This window comes from Pollachius pollachius, assembly GCF_949987615.1.
Source record: "Pollachius pollachius genome assembly, chromosome: 7".
Taxonomy (NCBI): Eukaryota; Metazoa; Chordata; class Actinopteri; order Gadiformes; family Gadidae; genus Pollachius; species Pollachius pollachius.
The window spans coordinates 21060117-21077817 of NC_136940.1; the positions used below are offsets into that span (position 1 = coordinate 21060117).

A 17701-nucleotide genomic window follows, 5' to 3' on the forward strand; every position below is an offset into this window, starting at 1 on the left:
CGTTCGCATCCAATGTACCCAACAGAAATAAACGAGGAAAAGAGTTTTGTAAAGGTTGTGGATCGTGAAATGTTTTGATTCCCTTTTGAAGAGCATCTGATGTTGGGCCTCGAAGGGAGCCACAAATAAATGTATTCAACAGCATCGAGATTTGCAGAGCCCCCATAGTGTTCCCATCGCTTGTTGTGGAGCACATTTATGGAGCCTGTGGAACTCAGTTATCCATTTCAAATATTGAAGGCTGATTTCCAAATGGGACATAAAACTATTGGCTGAATACGTGTTTTTTCAAAAAGAAAGCGGCCAAAATTCGCCATTGTTAATTATTCAACCAAAAACTCCCTCCCTTGGCACAGCTCTTTGGAACGTGCCCACAGATGGTAAAAATTTGTTTAGATGTTGACGTGCTGCTCAACGTTGAGGACCTGCTTCAGCCGTCCCCTGATTGGGTGCCCTCGCTGAGGTCCTCCCACTCCAGTGCTCGTACATGCGTTGACCGCATTGACCGTACCTCCTCCGACCCGACCCGTTTACTAGTCGCCTTTCACCCCGGTTTCGCTCGCTGGTCTGGGAAGAGGCCGCGTGCCACTGAGGCCACCTTACCCTCACTGACCCCCGGGGGCCCCGGGAAGTACTCCATGAGACCGGGGGACCCCAGTGAAGAGGTGCTGATCTGGAAACACCGATTTATCCTCCACCGAGGAACTCTTAGAAACCCTCTGAATGTTGGCCAGTGTTTTACGATTTCTTTTGAAAGTGTCTTTAGATCCCGAACTTTGGAGCGCCCAATTGATTACACGCTAGTCCCACTCCTTGACATTGGGGGTTTTGTTGAACCGAGGGGTGTTCTATGAATTGGATGATGCTGCGTCCTTTCCATGGATGGTGGGGGAGGGGGGGGTGTCTCACAGCTCGTCCCCTTTCACAAATTATGTTTTCAAGCCGCCGACTTAAGTTATGCCAAAATATATAAGGTAATGTTCCGGTTAATTTATCCGATATATTAATATGCCTGAGTTGTGTGTCTAAACTGTGTTGTTTGCTCGTTCTTCGGTACTAAAAGAAAAGAAAAAGCGGATTGCTGGGTCCTTGTTTTGTTTAGAGCAGTTCATCTTTGGATAAAACAATAAAGTGCTTTTATCTATTCCCAATTTCTATGTCTTTGTGCCGTTATGGCTCTGGGGATTTCTGATGCATCTGTTCTCGTTTACTATGATAAATACTAAATGCCGGACCGCCCTGATGGGCTGAACGGAGAACAAAGGTTTGGAATAAATAAAAAAAAAACGCCTAATTCATGTACTCCAATGCGTAGGCCCACAGAATCACACACACCTCTCCCTTTCACTTTGTCTCTCAAATGCCGGCTTTCCTCCAGCCCTTAACAGCAGGGTTGTGGGAGGGAGAGAAAAAGAGTGAGACACGGGGGGTGGGGGGGGGGGGATCGGGGTAAGCTGAGAGGGTTTGGAACGGCCTCATTATTTGGGGTGCGCTACATTGAAAGGCACTGGGATTGCTTTCATTACGCTGCCAAATTATATATCGGTGGCTGATTACCCATGTGACTGAGAGAGAGAGAGAGGAGCTGGGTATCTCCTGCTCTCTCTCTCTCTTGCTCTCTCTCATGTGGTCTCTCGCTCTCACGCTCACACTTTCGCTCTCTGACTATTTCTCTTGCGCTCCCTCTCTCTCTCTCTCTCTCTCTCAAGCTCGTTCTCTTTCTCGTGCTCCCTCATGCTCTCTCGTGCTCTCTCTATCGTGCTCTCTCTCTCTAGCACACCCTCGTTCTCTCTCTCTCTCTTGGGCACTCTCGCTCTCTCTTGTGCTCTTTCTCACACTCGCTCTCTCTCTGTCTTTCGTGCTCTCTCTCTCTCTCTGGCTCTCTGACTCTCTCGTGTTTGTCTCGCACTAGCTCTCTCTCTGTCTCTCGTGCTCACTTTCTCTCTCCCACTCTGCACTGCGGAGAAGAGACGAGGAGGAAACATTTAGAGACAACGGCGAGAGGGTAGAAAGAAATAGACTGGTGAGAGGACGGTGAGCTGGAGGTGCAATTTTCACCTACCCCCCCGTCCCCGTCTCCCCTTGAAAAAGAAACCAAAAATCTGGTGTGTGTGTGTGTGTGTGTGCATGTTTGTGTGTGTGTGTGTGTGTGTGTGTGTGTGTGAGCTTGCACGTGTGTGCATCTGTGCGCCAGCACGTGTGTGTGTGTGTGTGTGTGTGTGTGTGTGTGTGTGCGTGTGCGCGCGTGCATGCGTGCGTGCGTGCGCTCTCGTGCGTGCGCTTGCACATGTGTGTGCGTCTGTCGGCGCCAGCCAGCATGTGTGAGGGATAGCGGGGAGCTCTGTAAGTAAAAGAAAGAGAAAGAATGAAAGTGAGAGCGAAGCCGTACTCCCTATTCCCCAAACAAGGTTCCCTGGGGTGGACATGAATAATGCCGGTGGCAGCATAGAAACGCACAATCAAATAAAAACAAGGAGGCACACAGTCCCAGGCTGGCTTTGTCTGGCTCCCACCTGCGACGGCTGCTCCTCTGGGCTCTGAGTGTTTCTTCTTTGCCTTCATAGAGCGTGGCACGTCAGTGTATGAAACTGAAATGGATAGGATATAAGATTCATGAGGGTATAGAGTGTTGGCCGAAACAAATGCTGCAACGGCAGCATGCCAGAGTGGGGTGCGTTTTAGTGTGTGTTTGACGTGTGTGTGTGTGTGTGTTCGAACACGTGTGTGTGTGTGTTTGCCCCGTGTGTGTGTGTGTGTTTGTGTGTGTGTGTGTGTGTGTTTGCCCCCCCCCCCCCCGTGTGTGTGTGTGTGTGTGTGTGTGTGTGTGCAGCTGTCTGATCGGGATCAGGTTGTGTGTAATGTGAAGGCTGTGGTGTGTGTCCGTGGTTACGGGCCGACAGCGGCTGATAATCTATCAGACAAGCTTGAAGGAGGGAACACCTGTGATCACTGCGGAGCCAGGCAAAATGTCAGGCACACACACACCTGTCAGACACACGCACACACACACACACACACACACACAGGCTTGAGTGCACCACTGATTCCCCTGATATGCAAATTACCACACATTCATCTTGTGAACAAATGCACAGGCACACACACACACACACACACACACACACACACACACACACACACACACACACACACACACACACGCATGCATGCAGCTCGTTGAAATAAAAAGCATATTTTTACATATTACTGGGCCCACAGTGGAAAAGGTAGACAATAATTGATATCCTTATGGATTAGTAGAAGAAGAGGGAAATGGGACATCTGCTCCACGGTTTCTAGCAATAATTACTACTGGCATTTTCTTTAAAGTTCATGACATTTAAGGTTGTCATAACGATAGCGCTATGTCTGCCAACGACACATAATACCACTATTTTCCTAGTTGCGATATTTCAAATCAGCATATGACGTGTGTCTATTGTTTGGTTTATTTCTCCAGTTTTTTTGTTTTGACTGTGTCCCATGTCTAAGTAGATTAACACTTGACGCCCTTGGTAAGGGTGTCGCCACCCTTTCCTGGCATCCTCGTCCCACAACGACAAACAAACCAGTCCAGGCCGCATGCACGCCCAAGCAGGGAAAGGGCCAGCTGTGGGCCCTGATCCCTTCCACAAGTGGAGGACACGCATGCCTCGACCCAGACCCACGCCGCCCTCCCACATCCACACAGCCCCCCCATCCTAGACACGCTAATCCCTGCAGTGGTGTCAGGCGTGGTGGTTATGGAGCCCGGGCCAAGCGCGTGTGTGTGCGTGTGTGTGTGTGTGTGCATGTGTGTGTGTGTGTGTGTGTGACAGGAGGAGAGGTTGCAATCAGAGATGGCTTGTATAGGAAGCAGCTGCAGGGGTGGTGGTGGTGTTTGGGGTAGGGTGGGGGTGTCATAAGAGAGACGAATCGGGTGTGGGGAGGGGGGCAGAGGAGGGGGGACTTACATGTAAGTGCTAGAGTAGTTTGAGGTGTTGATGGGGGGAGGGGGAGAGTCTTCTGGAGGCGTGGGGCCCATGTCAAGTGTGTGTGTGTGTGTTGGAAAGGGGGCTACAGAGGGGGAGTATTGGCAGAGGGATAACTGCTTATCCACTCCTGCCACCTATCTGCAGTGGTAGAATGGCACCCCTATTTGCCTTGGGGGGGGGCAGGGATTTGGTGTGAAAGATTTGGGTCAAGGCGCTTATTTTCACTCGTCTCTTGTACAGTGGGCGCCAGGACAATCTTTGCTCCATCCCCACAGGGGACCACTGCTCTGAAACCCCGATCCGGAGGCAGCTCCCCTTTAATATCCTGCTACCAGGTGACCTCTGACCCTAGCCCCAGCTAGGCCTGCCCCTCCGCAGCTGCTCCCCAAAGAAAGCCCCTTGATCCTGGGCTGCTTGTCACCAGAGCCCCCTGGGTCTCCCGTCTGTATTGTTCTCCGTGTAATGACTCTGTCGTGCATTGAGGAGCCGGCAGGATTGGTGGTAGGGGAGGAAGATGCTCACACAACAGATGGGTATTGTGCGTGTGTGTGTGTGTGTGTGTGTGTGTGTGTGTGTGTGTGTGTGTGTGTTAGATGGAGGGAGGGGACCTTGCTTGAGACAGGAGGATGATCTACCAATGTATTGTGTGCGGGGCTGTGTTTGTGTGTGCGTGCGTGTGCGTGCGTGTGTGTGCGTGCACGTGTGTGTGTGTGTGTGTGTGTGCGTGCGCCACAGCAGCGGAAGCGGCAGCCTTCAAAAGGAGGCCTCTCAGCGGCACACCGGCTGGCTCCTCTCCACCTCTGAGCTGGCTTCAAACGGTCCTGAGGAATGACAGCGGCGCCTCACACCGGCACAGCGAGCTGCAGGTTCACAGAGCCGCTCCACAGCAGATGGAGCTGTTGTGTCGTCGTCGTCGTCGCCCCCCCACCCCCCCGCCCTCACACAGGCCACCATCAAGGCACGTGCATATACACATACAAACACGTGAGCTGATTCATGCCTGATCCACCATGACTGGAAACGCTGCTCCTCACCTTTACAAAGAATAGATCGGGGTCTGAAGCCCGGAAGCCCCCCCCCCCCCCCCCCCCCCCCCCCCACACACACACACACACACACACACACACACACACACACACACACACACACACACACACACACACACACACACACACAATCACACACACATGACCTCTATCTCTACCCAGGAATAGGAGGCTCGGCTCTGGGGTGTGTGTTTCCCTACTTCCCCCTATAGGCCCACACACACACACACACACACACACACACACACACACACACACACACAAACCACACACACACACAAACCACACACACAAAACACACACAGATGCTCGCTCACCAGAAAGGCCAGGATCAGGATTGCAGTGACAAGGGGGTGGTGCAATTCCCTTGTCCTCCGTTGTGTTCACATTAGTCATATGCAAATTGGTTTCGTCGGCAACAAACGACTCAAATCCACCGTGTCTAAGTCCTCAAAGTAGCTGGCGACGCCTGTTTAGTTAACATGATTTATGAAGGTGTTTGACCCAGTTAATACACACACAGGCTGTGTGCGACGGTTGGTAAGAAGTGCCCTCAACGGAATGAGCCAATGGGACATGGATGACAATCACAGATAAAAATAGAGCAACTCATATTGTTATCCAAACTGGTGATTTTGATGAATGTGGTGATCTTGTTGTATGCTTCAAATAACTCTGAGGGGTATTCCACAAACTATTAACAAACGCAGGGTTTTCACAGGAGGATTAACAAACACAGAGTTAACGCAGAAGTCTAGGTTGATTGACCCTGTGCCGACTAACCCAGAGCTGTCGGTTCCACCGCACCAGTTATGATTTAGCTCAATCAACACGGGGCATCGTGGACCGGGCCATTTTGCCTCTACATTCGTGATCATGTGGGAAGCATCCCATATCATCTAGTGATGGTAAAAAAAAAATCAAGATCGACAGCGATTAACAAACCATGGAGATATTTGAAATGAACAATATAGGCTGCGTATACCTATCTTAGCATTTATACTGTGATAGCCTTTCCTGTTCACATAATCAGCCTCATTTATAGGTGGGGCCGTTATGGGCACTTGTGTGCCATCAATGCACCCAATTACATTTGGAAATCCTGAAATATAACACTCAGATTAAAAGTCAACAAGGATAATTTCTGTGCCATTTGGGAACACTTAAAATAGATAATGCTGACCTGCAAGTTGGTGGAACTCCATTTTTATGACCCTCGTGAGTTTGTGTCCAGGGAAGCGGATGAAGTCGCGCACGAACCGCTTCAGTGCAAGACACACTTATGCCAAGATGTCGAGCCGTGGTCTTATTAATCGCTCCCTGTGGATTGAACGAATAATTTGCACTCCGATATCAACAGGCCTCTCATCAAAAGGGCATGCCATTGTGAACACATGAAATCTGCGGTGAACGCGGGTTTGAATACCCAAAACCGGGTTATGTTCCAAACTTAACCTGCGCAAAACCTGCTCTGACCAGGTTTGATTCAGAGCATATGTTTCTATAGTAACTAACATACCGTGTTCATTTTGGAACGGAAAACAGAGGGTTACCGCAAACCCTGGGTTAACTAACCCGGTTATGTGAAAAAAGCGGCTTTGTGGAATACCCCTCAGAATAGCTGTATTCAAAATTCAATAGCCTCATTCATTTTCCTGTTTTTGTTTAGAAACTTTTGTGGATATTTCATGACGCAAACATGAGAAGGGTTATGTTGTTACCCACATCATCTTGGAAGATCTGGGTGACAGACATTTTGAGTCAGAGTTGTGGAAAAGGTCAGTTGGTTTTACTTTATGGGAATTAGTTATGTCCTTTCAGATGACTTCAGTCCTTTCACAGCATCCCTCATGGCACGAGGCCTGGAAAACACACTCCGCTGGTTCACGGATGAGAGCGTTTCCGGCAGGAAGACTTCAGTGACCTTTTGAGCTGGAAATGTTGCACAGGGTTTCCGACTCTGGCAGTCCCATATCACCAAAGGCCCACGCGTTGAGAACACACACGTTCTTCAAGCCGAGGTGAGCTCGGAAATGTCAGTTAGCCTCTATCTTATCCTTCTGCCGCTGTGTTGCATTGGGGATTGGAACCCAATTGAAACCCAGCCGGAGATAGGTCTGTCTGCTCACTCACGATGTCTCCATCGGAAAAGCGGCGTCGGCTTTTTCTTGAAGTTGGGCCAACAGAGGATGCTGGTGGAGGTTGCTTTTGGAATGAGGAAATCACCTCACCTGCCCTTTGCTATCTGGTTAATATTCATGAGCTCCCCAAGGTGGGATATTCGTAGTCTGGCACCACGCGCTACAAAGCAGACAGACTGTGGCGAAGTCTCTGCATTGGCCAAGAAAATCTCAGACTAATATTTTTTATTCATATTTGATCTTCGTTCAATACTGATGAAATCGTAAGATAATTCTCTCCTCTCTTGGATATGAGAACGATTGTATCATCAGTGTGATTGTGGTACTTTTTGTCACGCAGGACAATGGAGGAAAATTACTTCCTTCATTTCCCCACTGTCGCCAGTTTCTGTCGACAATCACAGGAAGTGGTTCAGGCTCTCGTTATGATACTTTGGCATTAATAAAGTCATTATTTTCATTGAAATCGTTTACACAAATCTGGGTTTGTGTAAACAGAGGAGTGAGGTCAGCAAGCCATTTATGTATTTTTTGTTTGTGCATGCAATGGGTAGGCATGTCATATGTTTATGGTGTATTTCTTAGTTTCACATGACTATAAAGAATGGATTGCTACATAATATCACAGCTTATGAGCTTCAACTAGAAAATGCTAGTGTGAGAGAAGCCGTTTTGTGAATAAGAATATGTTGTATTATTGTGTGTAATATATAAGGGTGAAGACACAGTTAACAGGCACAAGGAGTTTATGATGGTTTGTGTAAGAAGTGTACCAATAGGATCTACAAGTATAATTAGTGGCATATTTAGGCATAAAATTGACACAGGATATGATGTCATTCCCCCTTTATTGTTTAAACATATGAATGTGTAAACACTGTTTGCCATTTCTACATTGTGTAGTCGTCGTTAAAAAACTGGTGACAAAGAGAAAGGTTAAAGTTTAAGATATTATTTATGATATGTAAGGCACCGTATACCATGTATGAACAACACTGCTGCACAGAGTTTTATGACAGAAACACGTCATTGACTCAATATGAGAGGAGGTAAAGTGATGACACACGTGGGAAGAATCTCATAAAAACAGAATACATGTTTTTATTTTGCCTGGCATGTAACTTTATTAGAAACTTCATCATCCACAGCTAATGTCATTTACAGTCTACCGCTGGTGAAATAACTCAAAATCCACTCACGACTCGCTTCTACTCACTAGTGGTTAGTGTGAGGGGCTGCTAGTGTGTGTTTTGCAGTGTGCTTGTACGGTGAGATGTGTGTTTCTCACAGTCCAAATCCAATGAAGCCAAAGTCAATATTAATATCCATGTACCATGTTGGTTTAATGCACACAACGCAAAAATATATATAGTTTCCTTCCAGTTACCGAAGGGTCTAAGGTTTTTCATGGAAAATAAATAGTTTACAGGGTAATTTGATAAGATGCAGGTGATGCAGAGCAAATGCATTAAACATTGCTTACAAATGTGCTTCTTTACATCAACCATTTTGACAGACACACAGTAACACATTTATACACTTTCAAATGAAGCTATATTCAATTATTTAAGGTTTTCCTTCATGTTTTCACATACTGTACATGAAGTAGGCCATTGCTACACCACTTCTTGGCAGAAAGACACGCATAGGTCCGCTCTTATCATACATGGATATGCTCAGGCTTCAAAGGTCAGAGGGCAGTTCATCGCGTTCAAGTCTCATAACAACAAAAACAACAAAAACCTCAATACGTTTTGATCGATTTGCAGATCCTAGTGGCTTTATATAATCCCCCTGTTGGCTCTCATCCAACTGTTCCCTCCCCAACATCAACATCATCATCATCATCATCCTCATCATCATCAGCGATCAGCCTTTCCGCTCCTCCATCGATTGCTTCCGTCCCAAACCCCTCTCCTCCGTCCGCCCCTTCTCCGCTCAGAACTTGCTGAGGGAGGGCAGGGCCCCCGCCTTGACCAGGACGGCCGACAGCAGGACCCCGGGCCCCGAGTGGGGGGCGGGGCCGTCCCCCGCGCGCTTCCCCTCGCCGCTCGGGGGAGCCGCGGGGCCCTTGAGTCCTCTACTCGGAGTGGACTTGCAGAGCCCGCCGCCCCCGCCCACCCCCACCCCGCCCAAACTGGACTTACTGTGCTCGGCGGTGGGGATGACGGTGCCGGGCGACAGCTGGGCGTGGCCCCCGCCCGGGGCCATGCCGCCGCCGCCGCCGCCGCCGCCGCCGCCGCCGCCCTCCAGGGCCCCCTGGCAGCAGCAGAGCAGCCGGAAGAAGGCGGACCTCATCTCGCGGCTGGACAGCGTGTAGATGAGCGGGTTGAGCGCCGAGTTGAGCACGGCCAGGGCGATGAACCAGTCCACCTGGTAGAGCAGCGGGCAGCGCTCGGGGCTGCAGCCCACGTCCAGCAGCAGCAGCAGGAACAGCGGCGCCCAGCACACCACGAACACGCCCAGCACGATCACCACCGTGCGCAGCAGCGCCAGCGAGCGCTCCGACGGCCGGCTGCCGACCCGCCGGCCGCTGGACGTCACCAGCCGGTAGATGCGGATGTACAGGATGACGATGGCCACCAGCAGGGCGCTGAACACGGTGATGCAGAAGGCCACGTAGCTCTTGGCGTACAGCGGCAGCACGGTGGAGCACGCCGCCAGGTGGTCCAGGCAGTTCCAGCCCAGGCTGGGAAGGGCGCTGAGCAGCACCGACACGGCCCAGCAGGCCCCCAGCAGGCCGAGCAGCCGGCCCCGCCCCGCTGCCTCGCACGGCCGCAGGCGCACCATGGTCATGTGCCTCTCGATGCCGATGGCCAGCAGGCTGAAGGTGGACGCGCTCAGCGCCACGAACATGCTGCCCTCCCTCGCCAACCACTGGGCGGGGCTCAGGAAGAAGGTGTTGCGGCCCGAGGTGAAGATGTTGACCACGTAGGCCACGCCGGCCAGCAGGTCGGACAGCGCCAGGTTGCCGATGAGGAAGTACATGCGGCTGTGGAAGCGCTTGTTCCGCCACAGCGCCAGCAGCACCGTCACGTTCTCCAGCACGATCAGCACGCAGATGAGCAGCAGCACGGCCATCTTGCAGGCGCCGCCGGCGCGCGGCCGGTCCCACTTGCCCGAGTGGTTGTAGTGGCGGACGATGACGGCGTTCATGCCGTCCTCCAGGGTGTTCCCCATCCCTTCGGCTGAGCTTCCGCAGTCAGCCAGCAGAGGGCGTCACTGAGCCGTGAACCCGCTAGGGTCGCCTGGGGGGTCGGGGTAGTGATGATAGGAGCATCTCACAGCCTTCTGAATGACCGCCTGATGACAACACCGCGAAGTTGAGAAGGTGAGCACCACCTATCATAGGCTATTCGTTAGATTTCCAAAACATAGTCAAGTTAAACATTAATTTCTGCTATTTCTTGATGGGACATCATCTTATAAGCTACTGTTATGGTTTCCGTTGTTTTTTTGAGATTTCCGATGTTAAATAAAAATATATATTGTAAATAAACTTTGTTTAAAAAAATATATAATGGGTTTATGATCGTCCACATAAGACATAATTTTACTTATATAAAAATAGGCTGCTCGTTATATTAGCCTACGATATGATATCTCGTCTATTTTTATCTTACTCTTCATCGTTTCAAATGAACAAACTCCTGCCAGAGGTATACTTTTCTGAGAATTGTGTTTTTGGGATGTTGTGCAGCTGAAGGAGCCTATAGGCATTGGGCCAAGCACATTATGGAAAAAGTTCTTCATCGCATCCTGAAGCAGCGAGAGATCGACGACACACACACACACACACACACACACACACACACACACACACACACACACACACACACACACACACACAACGCATTTCACATGACTGTTACAGTTGTTCTTACCTGCGTTACTTTGGTGAAACTTACATCCCGCCAATATGAAGCAATGTTTACCCCAATATCTTTCTGCCTTTACGCGTTTTGAACACCAAACGTATCCGCTGAACAATCGCGATCCCCAACCTTTTTCCTTTTGTCCTCAAAAAGTTTCGACCAATGTCAATATCAACGTCCAAGTAGTCGAATAACCTCGGGGAGTTGAGTGGAGTGTGTTCAGTCATAAGTTGTCAGTGTGCTTTACTCTCGATGACTGGTCGTCCCCACTCTGAGCAGTCCAGCTCCCACACGCTTTTGGGGCGGGATCCTCTCATATCGGTTTACTTCGTATTAACAGCCCATTATGAGTCAGTGTGTAATGGTAGGGGTCAAACCAATGGGGCATCATCATTCCAAAACATTAACATACCGTGTTGTGGTCGTGCTATTGACCCGGTCTACTATTCTGCAGACTTATTTTGGTGTGTTATGTTTTGTTATATTAAGTTATGCATTCGACTTTTGAGACTTGGCTCATTCAAGTGTATTCAAAGTTGTTATTTTGTATCCCCAGTCTACTTGTGATGACTCATCTGCTTTGCGTTTATTACCCCCTTGGGCTTTACATTGTTCTCAAGCCATGTGTTTATGGGCCCTTGTCGGAAAATGTATTATCTAAACACTTCACTCCAAACGTCACTCACATAATTAGCGTGGGCGTAATGCAATCGAACTCGGTTTGATTGGATAAAATGCGTCCAAGTGCACAATCTTATAAATGTGTTCAAATTCAGTATTTTTGAGTAAGTATACAGACAAGACGAAATGTACTGTGATGTTATAGGGGTGAGACAACCCATGATCTCTGAAGCTTATTATTTATTTTCCTTGGCTCGCGGTATTTAGCCTTGACCTGGCGGTTCAACTTGCAGACGGATCCAGACCCGTAGTCTGCAGTGTATCTGCGTCCTTTGATGAGACATTGTTTTGTAATGTGCGGAATGAAGGATGACCGCCCGCGTCAGAGCCCAGAGTGTGGGAGAGTGTTCTATGCACTCGAACATCATCGTCATCTTATTAATTGGAAGGAAGAGGATAACTTGGTCAATGTCAGGATGACCAATCTAGAGAGAGAGAGAGAGTGTGTGTGTGTGTGTGTGTGTGTGTGTGTGTGTGTGTGTGTGTGTGTGTGTGTGTGTGTGTGTGTGCGCATGTGTGTGTGTGTGTGTGTGTGTGTGCGTGCGTGTGTATCTGCGTGCGGGTGTGCGTGCGTGCACTCTTGTCCATTCGATTTCAATGAGGTGTGCCTGTGTTTGTGTGCGGCGGGATGTTTATGAAACAGACATGAGTGAAAAAGAGCTGGTGTGTTCAGTCAACCTTAGCTGTAAAAATAAAGCTCATGCTTTGTGACAAATAACCTGGAATTCCAAGCGCCCCCCCCCCCCTCCCCTCCCAGGGGGACACTGCTAGAATATTCTCCCAGACCTCTCATGGCTCATGGTTACCCTATTAGGCTCAATGGCGTGTGACTACAGGGCCCTGGAACTAGAACCAGGGAAAAAGATGGCGGAGGCCCAGCTGGATGTGGATGTAATGACACACGTCTGTTTCTGACCCTATGACCGACCTCCTCCTCCTCCTTGTCGTCCCCTTCCTTCACCGCCATCTGCACCTCCTTAATTTCCTTCTCCTTCATCCCCTCCTCCCCATCTTCTCTTCCTCCACCTCCTCCCGTCCACCCTGACCACTCTGACCTCCACTTCCATCGCCACCTCCACCTCTTCCAATATCTCTTGCTCCTCCTCCTCCGCCCTTTTCCTCTATCACCTCCTCTATCACCTCCGGCTCCTCCTGCTCCTCCTCCAGCTCTTGCTCCTCCTCCTCCACCCCCACCTCCAATTGTTTCCTCCGCTTCCAATGCTTGCGCCTCCTCCTCCACTCACCTCCGTCACCTCCTCCACTTCCATCTCCATCTCCTCCTTCTCCTTCTCCTCCTCCTCCTCCTCCTCCGCCACCACCACTTCTATCCCCTCCTCCACTTCCATCTCCATCTCCACCTCCAGCTCCTCCTCCATCTCTCTCTCCATCCCCTCCACCTCCTCCTTCCCAGCCTTGTGTTATCCAGCTGCTCCCCCCCCCCCCCCCCCCCCCCCCCCCCCCACCCCAGCTCCATAGCCACACATTGTGTTTACAGCACAGGGGGATGAAAAAAAAAAACACATTCCCATGAAAGGGCCTGCTGCTGGCATGAACCATTATTTCCGCCAGCCAGTGGATGGCGAAATAGTTGGAAGTGGAGGGTGGAGGTCATTACCTCTTATTGTATTTCAGTGCGGTGCTGCTTGTTATGGTGTTCCTATACTGCGGTGACTAACATCGGCCCCGGGGCCGGGAGATGCTGAGATGGAGAGAAGCTGTTCTGCTGCACTGAGAGAAGTTGTCAGAAGGAAGGGTTTCCAGAGAGGGACGAGGTCGGAGGGAAAGGGAGAGAGACAGAGAGCCTGGCCAGTCATTATATATTGTTGTGTCGTTATTATAGCAGTCTGTACTAGGGTATGTATTCAAACAGATTGGCCTCATCAACCAGGAACCTATTGGCGTTTTGCAGTTGGGGATTGTATCTTAGATTAGCATGAGGGTCATCTGAGATGCATGCAATGTGGTCTGGTTCTACTTGTATGGCAGAGGAACACGCGCCAACAGGTCCAGTTTTAGGTCCAGTTTCACGGCCGCCACTGGCCTGTGTTTTATCTCAATGACTGATTTGCCTCTTTTCTCTAAATATCTTAGTTCTGCATGTTGAATGCAGAAATAAGATGTTTGGTTTTTGAATGCAGAACTCAGAAGGTTGAGTTCTCCCCCTCTATCTCTCTCTCTCTCTGTTGTTGTATTTGTTATATCTCTCTCTCGCCCTCTCAGTCCCATTTCCTCCCGCTCTGTTTCTCCATCTGTCCCTACCTCTTCCTCTCATTGATCCTTTTATTTTTGCTCTCTCTCTCTCTCTCTCTCTCTCTCTCTCTCTCTCTCTCTCTCTCTCTCTCTCTCTCTCTCTTTCTTTCTTTCTTTCTGTGGCCCTCTCACACATGTCACCACATAAAACCTTGCAGTGTAACAAATGGCCCCTGGAGCTGTTGACTTTACCCTGAACAACGAGAGAGAGAGAGAGAGAGAGAGAGAGAGAGAGAGAGAGAGAGAGAGAGATGCGTACAGAGACCCTTTCTGACAAGCCATTTATAACCATATCAAAACATTGTGAGGGCCCTGAGCTCCGCCTTCCAGAGAAAAGGGCACCAGTTTCCTGTCCTATTTATTTTCCTGGGGAAGGGAGGGAAACATTGCAAGGGGGGGGCAAACTCAACATAAAATACCCTCCCCCCAAACCATCACCGATCACCCCCAAACACACACAGACCTCGTAACAGAGGCCTTGTAAAACTTAATATAACAAAGAGAATTTGGTGCATGCTGTGATTGAGTCACACATGTGTGTCTGTGTGTCTGTGTGTGTGTGTGTGTGTGTGTGTGTGTGTGTGTGTGTGTGTGTGTGTGTGTGTGTGTGTGTGTGTGTGTGTGAGTGGGCTGTGTGTGTTGTTGTACTGGTTTGTGTGGTTTACTTTCCAACTGTCACCAGGATGGATAAAGTTGCCAGGCATTGAGTAACCAGACAGTGAAAGTGACATGCCAGTAGGATTTGAGATTTTGTCAGTAGCAAGTTTCATTAAGGAGTGAGTAGGCATTATGTGTTGTCTCTCGGATGCCTACATCGGGGGGTAAAAAAACACTGCACAATCCTAGCCTTCAAACCTCGCTTGGTAGTCAGTGTTAATGTACTCAAATATCCCAACCCCCAGGGAATAAGGAATCAATGACACCCACTTGTATTAATCATGCCCAAATTTATGACTGTAGCACACTGTGTAGGTTTTTTTAATGTGACTGCAAACCATTATATGCTATATCTACTATGCTTTATAAAAAGTCCCCCTTTTTTTTCTTTTTTTTTTCTATGTGCCTTATTGTGCTGTTTTGTATTGTTTGTTAAATGCAAAAAATCCATAATAATAATAATAATATGCCCAAACAATTGCTATCTCTTTATCAACATGTGCATCATTTGCGTTTGATTTAAGGGCCTGTATAGCTCAACATGTCTGGAAGAGCAGGATATTAACACTGCTAAGGTTGCTGGCTGCGTTCCTACTAGGGCCACCCATGCTAAGTGTGTATGGCCTCAGGGTATTGATAAGATGCTTTGGATATGCATCAACCCAAATGGCTTGTATCACCTTGTTCCCTCCCATTATCTACACCAGGACACGACATGGTCCTTCTGTTTGTGTGCAGTGTACTGGGAACAGGTTTTTGAAGGTTCTTGATAAAGCTTGAAGCCTGTAGAGCTGATTGTTTATCTGGGTCGATAGTTTGGGAAGCCCGTTATCTGAAGACTGTGAGGTTTATTTTTGGCTCCAGGTGTATGCTTACTGGAGAAGAACCCAATGCCTTCTCCAGATAACAGCTTTATCTGAGTCCACGCTCCAAATAGCTACATCGAAGAATTACCGAATGAATGAATTGGATGAATGCACGAATGATAGGATGTATCGACGTATGAAATGCAGGGGTGGTTTCCTAAATGTAAAAATTGCTATTTGATCACTGTTTTGCCATTTTCCACTCGTCAATGTCTTTTAAGATAAGGAAGAAAGGAATTAACAGTGGTGATATTTGATCATAGTGTCATCCTGGTTGTGTCATGAGTGGGTGACAAGATCACTCATGATGGTCTCAATAAAATCCTTCACTTAGAGCACGTTGTCAACCATCTATCTATTTGAACAAATAAAAGCATTTAGGGGATTTCAATAGTCTGTCAGCTGCTGACAAGAGACATTTAGAGAGAACTAACTTAAACAGTTATGTTCAATATCATACATTTTAAGAGTATTAAAAATCATTTGTTTAAGAAGACTTCTAATACATGGATGTAGCTAAAGAGACATTAAAGTGGGATTCAGACAAAAGTCCCTATGATGGAAGCTTGAAAGTCTCTCAGAAGTTTGATTCTCTGAATCGAATCAGCTGTGTCTTCGGTCAGTGAGGGCCTCATACACCATACTCCCCACATATATATTTTCTTTGTGATTGCTGCATGAACTATGATATCACAGGTCGGGACCTTGCCTCGCCAAGAAATGTTAAAAATATTTCGGTTTCAGTACTGTAAACATTCGTGGCTTTTCTCAAATCTGCCTGATTTTCTTCAACCCACTGAACTCCCAGACAGTTTATTTTATAATTGTGCGTGTCGATGTGTTTGCGTCTTTGTGTACATGTTTGCACACCTTTTTTTCGTACATGTTTGTCTGCAAACAAGCTTCAAGCCCGTCTGCACCCGTAAGCCCTTTAAACGGTTGTTTGTTGGTTTGCTTGTTAGTCACTGACCTCAATGCAGATCAAAACCTAAACGAGCATGAGGATTCCTATTTTAGGGTGCTTGCGTGTCCTGCCCCATCTGCATCCTTTCTGCACAGTCTGCTGATTCTGCTCCATAAGGAAGAAGTCAGAAGTTTGCTGCTCCCTTGAGAGCTAAAGGAATGCTCAAGTGTTTCAATGTGTAGTTCCAGACATGCTCCCCTGACCCAAATCAACTCCCTCCCACCCCCTCCTCCACCTCCATCATGCACACACAAACACACACGCACACACACACACACACACACACACACACACACACACACACACACACACACACACACAGAAAACATCCCCTTTACTTCAGTATCTTGGGTGCGACTGTCAATATGACAACTTTGCCTGTAGAAATAGTAAATTGTCCAGTAAAAAGTCCAGCCAATTGTATTTGTAACGCCTTTAATCACATTTACAGTCTCAAAGGGCTTTAGACGCCGTATATGTTTGACACCCCGCAAAACCTAGCCGCTATCAATTAACAAGGAAGAAATTTCTCTTGAGAAAAAACGCAGATCCCCCCATCCAGGGATGTTTAGGAGTGCAATGGGAATGTACATACATATATATATACATATATATATTGATTATTGCTTATAGGAATATAAGCAATAATCAAAATCATTTAGGAAAGAAATTGTAAACTAATTTCGATCCGAGAGCTGAACAGTACCATTCTTCTGTACCAGCTGAAGGGTGAACTTTTGATGATTCCCACGTTCAGTGCCCATTATAAATAGAGCCACTGTATACGGTTCAATAAAACCACCAAAACACCCCAGGGGAACACTGAAGCCCTAGCCATGTTCTCAGTATTCCCCAGGCAGCGATTGGGAGCGTGAGTGTAAGGCAGTGTAGTGTTTTTTCCCCCCATACGTGACCCCTCTCCTGGCCGCATGGGCACAATGACTTGTGTCTGATCTGTGAATGAATCGCTGTCCCGGACCCTGATTGGCCGACACGGGCAGACAGACTCTGCGGTATGTGTGTGTGTGTGCGCGTGCACGCGTATGCTTATGTGCGCGCATGCGTCTATCTGTGTGTGTGTGTGTGTGTGTGTGTGTGTGTGTGTGTGTGTGTGTGTGTGGGGGTCTGTGTGTATGTGTGTGTGTGTGTGGGTCTGTGTGTGTGTGTGTGTGTGTGTGTGTGTGTGACGTGCTGATGCTCTGCATAAAGAAGCCCTAGATAGAGATCTGCAGAGGTTGCAGGGCTGC

At 48.4% G+C, this 17701-nt stretch overlaps 1 protein-coding gene across 2 annotated transcripts; it reads right to left on the reverse strand.

Moving 5' to 3' along the window:
• Nucleotides 1-8091: 8091 nt before the first annotated feature.
• Nucleotides 8092-11274, reverse strand: s1pr3a (sphingosine-1-phosphate receptor 3a). Of its 2 annotated transcripts, none has more exons than XM_079739200.1 (2): nucleotides 11046-11274; nucleotides 8092-10464 (listed from the first exon to the last, which is right to left on the reverse strand). In XM_079739200.1, the coding sequence occupies exon 2, from the start codon at nucleotides 10339-10341 to the stop codon at nucleotides 9100-9102; it is 1242 nt and encodes a 413-aa protein (XP_079595326.1). In that variant the 5' UTR covers nucleotides 10342-10464; nucleotides 11046-11274; the 3' UTR covers nucleotides 8092-9099. The 2 variants fall into 2 exon arrangements, with proteins under 2 accessions (XP_079595326.1, XP_079595325.1); XM_079739199.1 differs by having other exon boundaries at nucleotides 8092-10503.
• Nucleotides 11275-17701: the final 6427 nt, after the last annotated feature.

Excerpts from the sequence above, each read along its gene's own strand:
- s1pr3a (XM_079739200.1), bottom strand. The coding sequence starts at position 10,341 with ATGGGGAACACCCTGGAGGACGGCATGAACGCCGTCATCGTCCGCCAC.